This window comes from Lissotriton vulgaris, chromosome 9 (assembly GCF_964263255.1).
Source record: "Lissotriton vulgaris chromosome 9, aLisVul1.2, whole genome shotgun sequence".
In the NCBI taxonomy this organism is placed as follows: domain Eukaryota; kingdom Metazoa; phylum Chordata; class Amphibia; order Caudata; family Salamandridae; genus Lissotriton; species Lissotriton vulgaris.
Window position 1 is genome coordinate 398,951,844 of NC_141697.1, and position 15,774 is coordinate 398,967,617.

General features: G+C 42.3%; 1 protein-coding gene across 4 annotated transcripts in view; it reads right to left on the reverse strand.

Moving 5' to 3' along the window:
• The window catches only part of BEGAIN (brain enriched guanylate kinase associated), an 823,755-nt gene that overhangs the window by 21,252 nt on the left and 786,729 nt on the right, over positions 1–15,774 (reverse strand). For 3 of the 4 annotated variants that reach the window (XM_086937817.1, XM_086937814.1, XM_086937815.1), the window contains one exon: positions 9,466–9,549. The exons of the other annotated variant lie outside the window; for it this stretch is intronic. In XM_086937817.1, coding sequence (XP_086793943.1) covers positions 9,466–9,549 — 84 coding nt within the window. The remainder of the gene's footprint in view (positions 1–9,465; positions 9,550–15,774) is intronic. 4 annotated transcript variants of the gene reach the window in all.

The following is a 15,774-nucleotide window of genomic DNA, read 5'->3' on the forward strand; positions in this document are numbered from 1 at the left end:
CGCTAGGCCCGACACAGCTTGCCCTGACTCCCCTCGCTAATACTAATAGTGATAGAAATAACGTAGATGACCTCTCTGAAGTTGGCATTCCTCTACTGCTACAGGATATCACTCCTCCTCGTCCTGATATGATAAATGACTCGCCTATAAACCTTTCGTTAGTCCCAGGTACTAAGTCACCAGAGGCGGAAGTCTTGGCAATTCTATCACCGCCACTGGTTGAGCTTATTAATAAACCCAATAAACCCCCGGAAAAAAAGGCCCGATCGTATGGTCCTCCCCCTAAAAGAAGGAAAAGAGGGGTCAATTCTGCCCAGAAGAATAAAATTAGTCCAGTAGCCCGTGGTAATACTGCGACCCCTGTGTCAGTTACTCCAAATACCCCTATACCATCTATAAAATGCCCTTCAGTCATACTGGATTCTACTGATACCGCCTTGTTGATAAGTATCAAGAAATTAGTAAGGTCTCTCATTTTACCTTTGGTCGAGAGACTACGACAAATAGGACAACAACTGGGAAATTATGAAAAAGTAATCACAGAATACAAAGAGGGAACTAACACTGCTCTAGCTCCCGCAGCATTAACTAAAACCATCAAGCTGCCCCCAAATCTTCCAAATCTTCCAGTCCAAAATTTAAAGAAAACCACTGATCAGATAACCCCCCAAAATTTAAAACCATCATCTTCTAAAGTAGTGAGACCAAAGGGAAAAAATAGTGATAAGTTGGCACAGGAGGTCTTAAAGACAAATAACCTGGCCAATTCATCTAAACCCTCTAGTAAGGATATCCCTGTGAAGCCTACTGCCCCTTACAGGCCAAACGTACAACTACCTCCAGAAGCAGTTCCATTAGTGGTAGTGCTCACCGGAGTGCCGGAACTGAGGGAAGGAAATGTTAACAAAAATGAAGACCAAATCCAACTAAAAAATAAAGTTATATTTTGGCTAAAGAAAAATCGCCCTCTTCCCCCTAATGTGAATGGTGAGATTCTTCACGTCAGACGCATCACTTGGTTAGGGCCTACCAAAAAGAACATCATGGGGGATTTCATCGTAATAAGCTTCAGAGACACAAAGGCAGTTAGCTACATCTTAGATTGGCCTTCCCCCACTGATGGTAATCTGATTATCCCTCGCGATTTGACATATTTTTACCCCAGAAATTGGATAACTTATCCAAACTCTAGGCCTCAGGAATATTATCACGACGATATTATTAGACCGTTATTACACCGTGACCATAATTATCCTGGGCCGTATCTGGAGTCACGAGTACACCACTCCAGGCCTATTTTTCATCCTTATGATGCTCCCACTAGGTTTCAACCAAGGCAGCAAGTAGAACAGTATAGAAACATACCCAACTGTCGGAACAATTCTATTGACCCTTCAGACAATCATTACTATCCTTTACAAATGAGAAATTTCTCTACTCAGGTAGGCAATTTTAATTATCATCCGATACCTATACCTTTATTTATTCCCATACAAAATCGCTTTAACATACTGTCAGGTTTAGATGACATTGAATGACCACTACTTATTCCAAATGTTGAGGATAATCCTGGTTTACCCCTGCCAGCTAACCCAGGAACACCCCAAAAGGTATGCCAAATGGCTGATTGTTGTGGTAGCCTTTCTCCTACTGGTGCTAGACCAATGAACAATATAGATGTCATTCCACCTGCAGAATGTTCAAGGACTCCAATTCAGGATGATTCCTTACTATTACAGGAACATAATATGGTAACATCAATCTCAACAAGTACTTTGACCCTTTCGATCCTTTTTTGGAATGTTGCGGGTCTTCGCACTAAAATTGACCAACCGACCTGGTTAGAAACAATCAGTCAACACAATATAGTATGCTGCCAGGAAACCTGGGCAGTCACTGCAATTCACCTCCAGGGTTTTAGACTGTCTCAAATAAGTGCACGTCCCTCACCTGCTGGTAGACCCAACGGAGGTTTATCAATTTTTGTATCCAATACCCTTACATTTGAAAAAATGGAAAAAATTTCCAACGATGAGAATTACCAGCAAATTAAATTCTCAGTAAACTGTGGGGATACATACTTTTTGTTAAACTTCTATAATAACCTTTCACCTCCTGATTTTGAGATAGTCTTCAATAGGATATATTTGGTCCTAAATGAGCTAAGGATGAAATATCCTGCCCAGTCTTTTAAATTAATTTGGGGTGGCGATTTCAATATTGCTTTGTGTAATGATTATACCATTTCAAATTGTGGAGTTGTAGATGAGGAGGGGGTTCCCATAACGCATTTTGCACACTCCAGTGTTGGGAGTATTTTACCTGAAAAATTATTTGCCCTAGGACTGGGGTTTGCGAACGAACTTGTTGAACCCCCAATTGATTTTTCCCCCACCTTTCATGGTAGGGGTTGTAACACTATAATTGATTTTATTTTGATATCCCTACCATGAAGGATTACATTTAATACGGGTAACGACATTAGTAGTGATCATTTTTCTAATAGTGTTACCATTTCAGTTCCAACAGGGCGGCACCTGATAGGTAACCCAGGATTGTTAACCCAAAAAGCCTTGTCTATAGATAAAATCAATGGTTACTCTGTAAAGTGGGCTAGAGTTGACCCAGATGCCATTACATCAAATGTCGTTCACAAACCACTTCCCATGTTGGAAACATGTCTAAACCCCGACTCCACTGCTGATGACATTCTAATTAATTTCATTAATTTTACCAAAGTAATCAGCAAGGAGCTGCTCCGTAAACAAAAGCAGACTGGTTCTCAAGTTAACGGGCAGTTCAATTTGGAATGCCGCAGAGCCCTTTCTAAATTAAAGGAGGCACTGCACAAAACCGAGAGGGACCAGCTAGAAATCAGGAAGCTGAAACGGAATTATAACCTGGCAAAAAAAGAATGCAGAAAGGACAGGAAAAAAGATCTATGGGAAAAACTCCACGATAGTTGCAACAGAAAGGATGGTAAAATGTTCTGGAGAGTGGTTAACTCACCTTTCTTAAAGGAAGGGAATAATGGACCGAGTTTAGAGGTAGCAATCAATGCAGACGGATGGGTATCACATTTTACAAAAATATTCTCAGCAACTGCTGTTGATTCAATTCAAACTATAAATACCTCCCCATATCCAATTGATTTATCTTTTAGCCTAGAGGAAGTAATTGAGGCCTTGACTTTGTCGAAATCCGGTAAAGCCCCGGGGCCTGATGGTTTACCGCTAGATATTTACACCCACACCCAGGAATTCTGGGCTCCGGTATTAACCAGGGTACTCGATGCAGTCCTAAAAGGGGGTCTCGTAAAATCATGGTCAACCTCTATCTTGCTCCCCATTTTTAAGAAGGGCGATCGTAATAACCCGGCCTGCTATAGGCCCATTTCCCGCCTGGACTCCTTTGGTAAAGTCGCGGGTCGGTTGATTCTAGACAGACTTCGGATCTGGTCAGAAGATAATCACATCCTGACCGACCTGCAATATGGTTTCCGGGAGGGACTGGGCACAGTGGAGCAGGCCTTGAATCTCTCTCTCTTAATGGGGAAGTATGTTCAAGCAAAGAAAGGTAACCTTCACCTGGTCTATGTGGATTTGACCTCAGCTTTTGACTGTGTTTCACACTCAAGGCTGTGGTCAATCCAAACAGAATTGGGTGTCGACCTGCCTATAATATGCTTTTTACGTGAGTTGTACCAGGGAGCAATGGCCATGGTCAGATTTGGAGTGAACGGGGAGCTTAGTCATCACTTCCCTGTTACAAAGGGGGTAAGACAGGGATGTGTACTGGCTCCCTTCTTATTTAATCTCTATACAAACGGGCTTGAGAAGGCCATGTTAGAAGGGAGCCAGGACTTACCTGCTAATGTCCGTTGCCCTATTCCCGCGTTACTCTATGCGGATGACGCAGTGATTATGGGGCGTACCCCAGTTCAACTCCAAAAACAGTTAAACTCCTACTGTAATTTTATGGCCTCATTGGACCTCAAGGTTAATATTAAAAAAACTTTTGTTATGAACTTTGGGAAAAAGACATCCAAAAATAAACCGATATCTATTGAAGAATCTAGGTTGGAGTGCACTAAAACATACCCCTACTTAGGTATATTATTTGATGGTGCTTCATCTTGGAAACCTGCAATTACTAGCAGAAATCTCCTATTTTTAAGAGCTACTTCAGCCCTAATTACGTTTGCACGAAAACTAGGGAAGCCCCCCCAAAAGAACTGCTTCAAATATACTATGCAAAGTGCCACAGCGTAGCTGTTTATGGCGCTTGGGTATGGGGCTATGTACCAGTTGATATTTTGCAGAGGGTGGAGAACACTTTGATTTGTTATTTGTTGGCCGTCTCACAGCGTTCTCCAACGTATGGTTGCCACGTTGAACTTGGTATGGACTACATAGCGGATTACATAAAACTTCAGCCTATTTCATTGTGGCACCGCATTTGGACAACAGAACAATGTTCTTTAACTCGTGCCTTAATCGTAGACTGTCTGGGCTTACATAATTGGTCAAACATACCGTGGCTGTCTTTTGTACATGATACCTTCAGGGACTTGAATCTTTCTATATATTTTAATGAGCCATTGCTTCTAACTGGAATCCCAAGAAAGTCTCTGAAATTAACGTGTCTGTCACATTTAAGAGAGCTACGTTTAGCCCAAGAATCTAACAAAGCTTCAAATCGGCACTTGCTAAGCATTCAATGTAACCAGGGTATCCAACCGTATCTAATGTATAGCTTGACCAACTATGAAAAATATATGTTGACATAGTTTAGATTTAACACTTTCTTCCGCCTGCTTACATTTCCGAAGAGACAAGACTGGTCTTCCTCTATCACTAGGTGTCCATGCGATGGTATCTCGGAACAATCTAATATTCACGTAGTACTGTTCTGTAAGTTCTATGACTCACCACACAAACGTTGGTTACTGCCAATTCTGTTAACCCAAGGCTTAAGGAGATGTCGACCTGCGTTCCTGGCTTTACAACACCTAGAAACTGTAACAGCTGCCAAAAGAATTGCTATGTCTCTTAAAAATTGTTTTAAAATACCTTGTTTCTTACGACCAACCATAGTCCCAAAGGCGTATTATAATATTTCTCTCTGGAGTTTTAAACTATATATTTTTGCCTCTGGTACAGAAAATTTACTATTAAGCGACGGTACCTAATCCTTTATAATCTCTTCATTTTTTCATCTGTAGATATAATAGTCTTCATCCGACAATTGTGATGAAATTGTTTCATATTAATTTTAGCCTGTTTTATGTTAAGTACGATGAAACTGTATAATATGTTGATTGCTTTTATGATTTTATCTAGTTCTAAAATCGAATAAAGCTTTATACTACTACTACCTTGGGGTGAGGTTAACGCCTAGCAAAACTTGAAAACAATATAATTTGTTCTTACTTTTTTGTGGGGTTCTTGATTGTATCCATCTTCCCCGTGTGGCTTTTTCACATCTCAGTCCCCTTTCCCATGTTCCCACTGATGACGCCATTTATCAGGTGGTTCTTGATTTGAGCTTTGTTTCTCCTGTGAGCCCTTTTGATTTGTGCTCAATCTCTTTGGAAATGGGCCGTGTGATTCTTAACGTGTCGTTACTCTTTGTAATTTTGCTATGTTTCCATGTTCTAAATATATTATTACTGTGCCTCAGTTACCTTCACCTCATCTACAAGTGGTTCCACACTGCGCTCGTTATTTATTTCTGCAAACTGTTACTTTACATATTTTCTGGGCTATGGACTAATTTTAGGGTTTTGTTAGTGTAACCATTTTCTATCACAAAGTGCTAATTTCTCCAAAGTGGCTCTGGACCTTGCAAACTTTTCTATTGGGGTCGCCGAGACTTTGTGTCTCTTTCTGTTCTGATTATGGATTGTGTATATATTTCTGGTTTGTTTTGGGGTTGGGCCTATTTGTATGGGTTGTGCATTTTATAGCACTCTCCTAACTCTTGCAAAGCTGATTTGCATTTTCGTTTTCTATCCGTGCTGAGTGTGATTTTAGATTGTGTATCGTGTGCTGTGCGCTCTGTCTAGTCTGTGTTTGCTTCTTTTGTTTGTTTCTAGCTTGTATCTTCCTTCCCACCAGTGGTTATGGGTTCCTGACTGTTATGAATGAACTACTGTTCCTGTGAAAACGTCATAACTTGTGGTAAGATCTGGTCACAAACCTCTCTCTCCAGAGCTCTGTATTACCAAGCTTGGTAGCTTAAGGTGCAATTAAGGAGGTGTTACTTCTTTTTAGTGCTGCTAATCTACATAATGTTTTGGTTCTGGTCAGAAACCACTCCAATAGGCAGTCTGTATAATTTTCACCCATTTTTTTAGTCACTAATAGTCTAGTACAGGTTTTAGTGATCAATAAAAAATATAATTGTGATTTGGGGCAAGTGACTATCTCCACACGACTCAAGATGTAAATAATGTCCAATGCAAATATTCATTAAACAGCTATACATTGTTCTGTCTAGTATGGCCCCAATTACATAATCACCTGGTTTCCTGTCGAAGATCCTTGTTAACATTTACCTTGTAAGCAACACTGACAGCTACAACCTAGGTACCATATAAACGCAGATGAAATCCAGATACAGTCCAGGGTACGCAAGCAAACATATATTCAGTGGCACATCATCACTGTAGCACCCATGATAATGTGCTGCATGGCTAAATGCTTAAAAGTTTCCAAAGGTGAGACCTATTGGCTATACTAAAGCTTGTTTTATCTTAGTGTATTTTAAGGGAGGCGTAGCCTCTCTTCTGCATGTAGTGGAGTTTGCCAGTAGTGTTCAACCTGAATTCTTTCTCAATGCTCCACAGGTGTCAGACTTAGCTCCAGATCCCATGAAGACTGAGGAACGCTATGGGGCTCAGAAGGCCTTTTTAGATCATTAAGAGCAGAATTTACATTTTTAATTTTGATCTTTAAGAGCAGAATTTATGGGGCTCAGAAGGCCATTTTAGGTCTTTAAGAGCAGAATTGAGTGGTCAGGACCAGCATATTTTCATTCCATTCCATTTATGTGCATTTGTCCCTTAATAACCACACACTATCTAATAGTGTACACTTGCAAAACAGTGAGAAATTGAAATTTCCAACAGTGACCCATGTTTTCTTTAACTTAGAGTCTGCTTGGATAAGTAGATTCATATGGAAATGTTGCTGCAGCTATTGGGGAGCAGTGTATTTCACTAAATGACAAAGACTGATATTTAAAGAAGTGAACTCTCTGATTTGAGGGCGCCATTCATTGTATTGTTATAGACAATACTTGTATACTTATTTGTTATACTTATAGTATTTTGCTTCTGTTGGTGCTTTGGATATAGTTTGTACAAATTATATCAGTAAACTATTTTATCTGCCTTCTACTCCAGTGTGTTTGTCAATTTTTCAAAAAACACATTTTTGAAAATATAATTTTACTGGCATTGCCTTTTTATACAGGTACGATTAATAAAATGTTGACTATTTCTCTGAAGTATTTCCAAAATATCCAGGAGTACGAAACATGTCACTGAAGGGTGCCCAATGAAGATCATTCACATGTGCTTCTTTGCCATTATTAGTTTCACCACTTGGATGCTTGTGTTCCACTTGTTGAAGTGGAGTCTGTAGGTCATTTGAGTCACTGATGCTGCATAGCCAGTGGTTTGCAGGCCCTTCCTATCGCCTTAAATTCTGAGGGAGTCTCATTTTTTGGTCAAGAAACAGAACATATGCAAATGAGCAATTACCACAGAATCAATTTTGTATAGCACTTCTTTGCAGCTTTACCAGGTTCATGTCACTGATAATAGCTGTGTTGTAATTCTTCATGTAAATAGTGCTAATTTTATCGACCTCCGAAGGATGAAAGGCTAAGTAAACACACTGGGATTAGTAAATGTGAACACATTTAAACGCATGGCATTTCAGAGGATTATTTTGTTCACCGAGCCAGCATAAACGTTTGCACAAAATTGCATTCGGATGCAAATCACATTTACCTCGCACCTTAAAGAAAACACATTGCCAAAAGTGGAAAATAATCTCAATATCCTAAAAAAGTATGGCCAGTTGCACTAAATCCAGGGGGCCTATGACTGACGTTCAAAGGGTTTGTTGCTCTGTTACATTCCGAATTTCTTGTTGCATTGACATAGTCTAGTACAAGACAGAAAATATTTTGCTACCTTTTATTTTGTTGGTGATGTTCGCAGAATGCGGCGTTTAAAGCATGAATCGGACAGTGTGCCCCAAGTCATTTTTTCCACAAGTGAAAAAGAAATACGGTGGTAAATGCATGCCCTCTTTGATCAAAGATTGCTCTCTCAGCCTCAAAGACACACGCCTAGTGCTGTTAGGACACAACGTTTCATTTTTTTTCTTGGTGGTGCTTAAAATAAGTTTTCATGATCCTCAAAGAATCGAGGGAGCTTGGAGGTTCCCCTTTTCATTGTGACCTTTTTTGAAGATCTAAGCTCCATGGCAACTTGAGTTTTCAGTCATTATTCCCTGACATTCAACAGAGGTTTGTTTACAATCTGCAAAGGTGACAACAAACAATTAACGTTCTCATTAAATGTCAGCATGACATGTCTGAAGTTATTTTGTGGCCACCCAAGCGAATTTATGTCTCTGCGTGCATGTCGCCTGAGTTGTGAAGAAGGGGCCCGTAAATTGCAAATGGCTGACTTCTCTGGTCCCAGTGAGGCTTGCAAATTAAAGCACATTGAGAATTCTGAGACCCTTCTCTTCCAGGGGCTTAAAACTACTAACTAAAAAGAATAACAGAATGCATGGTCATGAGAAATGTTCTTATTCTGTAGCACTTGACACTGCAGATGTAGTTTATTCATATCTTGTTGGTCAGCGCATGGTATGTGCCCTAATTTCACAAACAATCCAGTTCAATCAATGTAGCATGTTCTCAATATTCAAGATGGTATATTGTTTCAATGCATCATGCAAATTGACCATATATGAAGCGACTCTGACTTGTACAATGGATGGTGGCCTAAAAGGGGGGGGGGGGTGAACGCAAAAGGTGGTGCAATAAACATTTGACAGATGGGTCAATTTTCGAATTGTAGACCTCGAAGCACTAACAAAATGGTGCATTGCATACATTTTCGTTGTAATGCCTAGCTCACTCCCATAATGAGAAGTGCATTAAGACGAGCAATTGCGATTGGTTGTACTTGAGATTTACCATTTTTCCTACGTTAGTCAGTTGCTACTTATCTGTAATGTTTATACTCTCCCGCCAAAGAGAGTCATCTTGAGGCTTATCAGGTCAACGTTTGTGAAGACCACATTTTTGCTCATTTTGTCAAAGCATGCGCCACAACCTATCCGTGTTCCCCAGCCCAATACACCTACATTTCTCTACACAGGCCTGTTAGCGACCCACAAAATTGAAATAGTATTGTAGTACAGTTGTTAACATTACCTCAGAAAGTTTATGGGCACTGTGGTATGCTTTGCTGCTCTGAAGCAGCTGAGAAGCTAGATTGCAGTCCTTTCTATAGAGCTCCTACAAAAAAACAAAAACAGAAAAAGGACTGTTTTTTAGTGCTTCAAGCTAAGCTAACGTTTTAATAAAATGTTTTAGGTGGTGCTCTTGTACCTTACATTGCACGAGTCTTTTATGTTTTAGTACATGCCTTAATTTTAATGCAAAAACATTATTTTCAGATTGTATGCAGAGAAGTTGACACCTCCTCCATCATACATTTATTAAGTGGGTTTGTAAAGAATTATAAGTTTGCCTCTCAGAATGTTTTTTCTGTAGAAACGGAACCGTTTTGCAGACGCTAACTGTGATATATTAAAGCGCCAAATAATCCATCTTTCTTTAATATGGCAGAGTACTTACCACATAAATTCTCAGCACCATAGGGTGAATAAAGCTGGGATCACATATCTTAGTTATTTGGCATATGTGTGGACTTGGTTTCTAAACGATTGTTCAGACTCCTTCGGGAATGTAAGCCTACGTGTAAAGGCCGTACCACAGAAATCCTTTCATTAAAAATGCTGACCTATTTTTTATTAAAAGTATGCATGCAAACTCATTCATTCAGAAAAGTGTTACATTTAGTAAGATATCTATACTTTTACTTTTCTTGAGCACAATGTATCCTAGGAAAATATTCAGAGAAGGGCATCCGAAATGGTACAGTGGTAGGTAAGAATGTAGGGTTTGTTTTTATTAAAATCATATACAATTATACGATAAAAAACATTAATCAACACGTCATGCACACATAGGATGACATTTTTCACTTTTTATTTTAAAAAATAACATTAGTATAAGCACCAATTTGACTTCCAGTATAATAACTTCGACGCTCCTTGTAGTTTACAAGAAGCCCACCTTTCTTCTAATAACCACTTTTCGGATTATTTGAATTTCAGATGTATTGCCCCACTCCTAATGAGTGAGGAGGGATAGCTGCGAATCACATCTTTAACGAACTGGTTTCAGTGATTTACAATAATGAACTGCATTTTGTGTGTATCTTCAACGTATATATATGTTGGAAAACGAGCACATCAGAAACAAGTCTTTAGGGCAAGTGAATTACTTTTTTTTCTTTACATTTTTTAAAAAAGCTAACGAAAAATACTTCAGCAATCATTCAATATTCCAGCTGAAATAACCTAAAAAGCTCAATATAACTGCTGCTCACGTGGAATATCGACTTGAAGCTTGCCTTTGTCCATGTACAACGCTCCCCTGGCTTTTGCCTATGTCCACGCTATAGAAATGCAATATATATACATACATAGATGTTCTACCCGCTCTCCTCAACTGACAATAGTTAAATATGGTTAAATATATGATAGACAGAATATTGAAAAATTGATTTTCCAGCAAGACGTACATTAGACGGGAGACCAAATACGATTTTTTGCGCAGTCTATCACATAGAATGTTTCTTAACAAGGTAATTCCTGCCACAAATGTGCTGTATGGCAGTAAATGCATTAGAGGAAGGAAACAGCTTTGGTGGACATTCTAAAACTGCTGGTCGTAAGCAATGTTAAAGAGGCATGCATTGCTGTGTGTTTCTGAGGCAGGGATCAAGATATAATGCTGAATGCGTGGTGTGGGGAGAGACATTCCATCTGACCCCAGAGACAAGCTCCACAATCAATGTATTCCTATGACTTTTGCCATCCCTGAAATGCCAGGAGACATGTTTATTAATATACTTCGGTTAGTAATTTACATCAGATTGAGATAGAACTCCAATGCATGTGGTGCATACTCCAAACTGGACGCCAAACTTTTCGCAATGGGGCACGGTCAAGAGCACAGACATATACTGTGCGACCCTTAGTGCAGCCACACCAACATGTAGCTTATCCTGCTTCTTTTGAGCATTTGCCAGATGGATGGAACCCAATCCATTTAGCATGTGCTTGATCAGCTGTATCTGCTTCAAGGGGTTCCAAATATCTCTGCCAAAGGTTGAAAGGCAGCCCGCTGGGCTGATTCCAGGAATGTCTTCCTCAATTCTGCATGGTAACTGGAGAGGCAGCAGTGTTCTTCCAGGTCTACTTTGCCAGGCTGATAAATCTACAATTGAACTAATTGGTGACTTGGGTGATTGACCACTTCTCGTTAAAGCTCCCTTTTCAGGGGGTGTGGCCGAACCGTGGACCAAGATTGTCACGTAGTGTTGGAGCGAGCTCCACCGCAATCCCCGGGAACAACGTCCATCCCTGAGCCCACATGCTGAAATACAGAACTGCGGTAGCATGAATACACTCCCAGAGTCACTCTGACTGCAGTGACGCTACTCTGTATGGTATCGGAGGTACAGAACCGATGCGCCTCAGAGGTGTGTAGTGAGGCCTGCAACACACTGCTAAGCTGTGGACTTGATTGAAGCTCCAGAACCGTCTGGTGTCGGGGGTGGTGCTCCCTTAACTCTGGCGCGAAGGAGCTCCATTGGGAATGGATGGAGTGGCTACACAACCCCAAGGCTCGTTGTACCTCGACTGGCACAGGCCCCATTGAGCGGCCAGGATTTAGGTAGGCTGTCCCATCAGCACGAGGTAAGCCCACCGCATCCCAAGGCCCGGGACGTTCGATAGACCCATGCTGGGGCCAGGTAATCATCCTTGTGCCAGCCTTTGAAGCCCCCCCCATCTGCGGGTTGGAACCCTTGCCAAAACCTTGATGGTCGCTGCAACATTTCTGTTACTATCCAGGGAGCAAGAAACGCATGGAGGTGATCAAGGTCCCCATAGCGGAGGTGTGCCGCGCTGATCATACCTGTTGACCTGTTTGGGAGACAAAACCCTTTTCTGTGAGTCCCCAATTGAAGTGCGTACCCCACGTTGTAGACATCGCAACCTGAAAGGCTCTGCTGACACCTGCTAGGCGGCGTTATAGTGGACGACCGCGCTTGACTGAGGCAGGAGATGGAACAAGTGGATTGTTATTTTCGGCACAGATTGGCCCTCGGTAGGTGTACTTGCGGAACAACCGGATCACTTGCTCCAGGTCAATCACATCACCATTTCTTTGTGGCCCCTTCCCAAGGCCATGGGCAAGGGGGATCCAAAAGAGCGGAAATTAAACTTTGAAAAGGCTGGCGGCAGCACTGATACTACGAGCACCACAATGGCAGAGGGAGGAGATCATGCTACAGCCTCACCACAACCCCAACACAAGGCACTGAGGCACTCCTGGTAGAAATTAAGGCGGGCTGTAGGGCACTGGATACTCGCTTCGACGTGCTTGACAAACAGCTGGACAAAATGGGGCCAGACTGGATCAGCATGATAAGAGACTTGACTCCGCTGAAGGCAGAATCTCAGACTTGGAGGATGGCTCGGCCTAGGCTACTAAGCGGTTGGAGATAATGGAAGGCCTCCTAAAGAATATCGCCATACGGAACGAGGACCTTGAAGCCAGGGGAGATGCAATAACATTCTCATTATGGGAGTGCCAGAGTCAATGAATATGGGTCGACTTAATGGTTTTGTAGAAAGCCTTTCAATTGACTTATTTGAGAGGTAATCCTTCACTGCTTCGTTTGTTGTCGAAAGTGCGGCCAGGTCCCTCGGTCAATGACCTAACCCTGGCTATCCACCCCGGCCCATCATGACACGGCTTCTGAACTTTAAGGACAGGGACACTGCCTTGCGGATGGCATGAGAAAGGGGGTCGCTAGACTAGCAGGATTCCTCCATCTCCCTGTACCCTGACTTCACCGCAATGGTTCAAGAGACCCATCGAAAATTCGCAACGATCAAAATCACGCTATGCAAGGCTGGACTAAAATACGGAATGGTATACCCAGGGCGACTGAAGTTAGATGTAGACGGCAGGTCAAGGATTTTTGATACACCGGCGTAGGCACAAGAATTCCTCAGAATCCAAGCAAACACCAGGCCGCCAAGGAAATCGTCCATGCCAGAGCGCTCTCCCCGGATGCCGGACTCCGGCCCCAGTATGAAACAGTCTTTTGCGAGCTGAAAGACTCTGCCATTGCAACACATATTGAGTGTATTTACTTAATCTTTCCATTTTCCTGCTGATTGTTAAAGTATTGGACTCTGGGCACTGGCTGTGCTGAACCCATTTTTATTACATGTTCAAGTTTCCGGGGATAAGGCAGGGCGTTGCCTCTCCCTCAAGGCGTTTGCACATTTCTTGGTATGTGCACACTTGGTAACAGTGATGTTTGCTCTAAACTTCTATTGGGATTTGGGTTTTCCCCTAGGTCGAGAATGAGGGGAAAATGGCAGGTGTTTCTTTAGTTGTATGGTATTATCTGCTCCTGACACGATTGGTTCACGATTACGTAACATGTGCTATTATTGACAGATTCATGCAATTTGTAGCTATGACCACTTGTGATGATGGCGGGTTGGCTCTCCACAGTCTCAGACTTTAATTTCCTTACATGGAATGTGCGGGACTTGAAAAATACCAGAAAGGGGAAGCGTGTTAAATGATATGCAGCGCCATAAGGCCGACATTGGGTTTTTGCAGGAAACTTATTAGTCCCACAACTCACGTAAAACATTGGCCTCCAGCTGGGGTGTGCACTGCTACTTCGCGAACTACAGTACTTATTCCAGGGGAACTGCCATCCTTATACATAAACGGTTGCCCTTCCAACTATACAACGCACATAACGATTGGGCAGGCCGCTTCTCTTTAGTGACTGGGAAACTTATGGGTTGTAACATTGCTCTAATGTGTGTCTATGCGCCAAATGTGGATGACCCAGAGTTTTTGCCCTCTCTGCACGCCCTGTTGCTTCCCTTAGGCGCTGATTACATTTGTTTGGGGTGACTTCAACCTTCTTCTGCGGCCAGAAATAGATAGTATGGAAGATTCCCAAGCCGCAAAGCCCCAAGCCAGCTGGGTACTTGGTGACATTTGCGACTGTGTTGGACTGGTGGATATATGGCGTGCAAGTAGCCCGACCGAAAATGCATACACTCATTATTCTGCACCGCACGACACTTGGACGCGTCTGGACTTCTGGCTGATCTCGCACACACTGGCTCCCTGATTCCGGTCTATGACCAATTTACCTAGAACGTATTCTGACCACTCACCATGCATATTCGACTCCCTAGACCAGAGGGTAGTGAAATACAGTGGAGGTTCCCGTGGCAGGCTCTAAACGATGCAGTATTCTCTGCAGAAATTCGGGAATCAATAGCAACATAGTTTGATCTAAATGTGGGCTCGGTCAGTACATGGGAGACTGTGTGGGAGGCATTCAAGGAGTATAAAAGGAGGGGAATGCATTGCCAAACACACTGGGGTACTAAAGTCATTGAGAGGCACCATTGATCGCATAAAGGTATTAGACGAAGAACAACTCAAAAACCCAGACCCGGCTAATCAGGCCAGTCACCTGATGCTACTTTACAGCATTAAGGGAAGCTGCTGAAAGCGAAAAATAATTTCTGGGGAAATATGCCACTGCCAGGTGGTTTGGTGAGGGGGATAGACCGGTACTTACGCTGGCACAACTGTTGAGGCCGTGCGTGGGGAAAGCTTACATTACATTTATCCGTGCCGACGACGGGCAAGTTCACACGGACACAGCTGAGTTCAGGAATGAGTTCCTTCGGCACTACGCCAGCTTATATACCACACGCATGATGCATGATGACGAAGACTGCAGGGCCTAATTGAATGAGATAGCTATGGTATGGCTAGAAGACTATATGCAAGTTCTTAGCGGAGCCATTTTCCAAAGAGGAAATAGCTAGCGCCTTAGAGGCCTCAATGGTACTACGGCACCAGGGCTCACTGGCTTCACAGGCATATTTTACAAGCACTACAAAGAAATACTTGCCTCAAACCTCCTTGAGGTATATAATGAAGCCCAGGAAAATAAATTATTACCTCCCACACTCTGTGAGGCAGTAATTGTCTTGCTACCCAAACCTGGCAAGGACCCAATGAGCTGAGGTCTTTTATGCCACTATCGCTTTTGAATTTGGACTATAACATTTTGACTAAAATTATTGCGTTGAGACTGGCGTTACTCTTAGACCGCATTATTTCCCCGGTGCAGTCTGGCTTAGTTCCCCACAGATCCACAGCGCTAAAATTGCACACATTGTTTGAGTGTTGCACAGAATTGCGCCAGAGGTGCTGGCAGCTGCAGTCCAGTCAGATTCTGAAAAGGCATTCAACTCCTTAGAATGGCCTTTCATATGGGCCATGATGAGGAAACTAGGCATCCCTAAGGGATTTATTGACCTCACG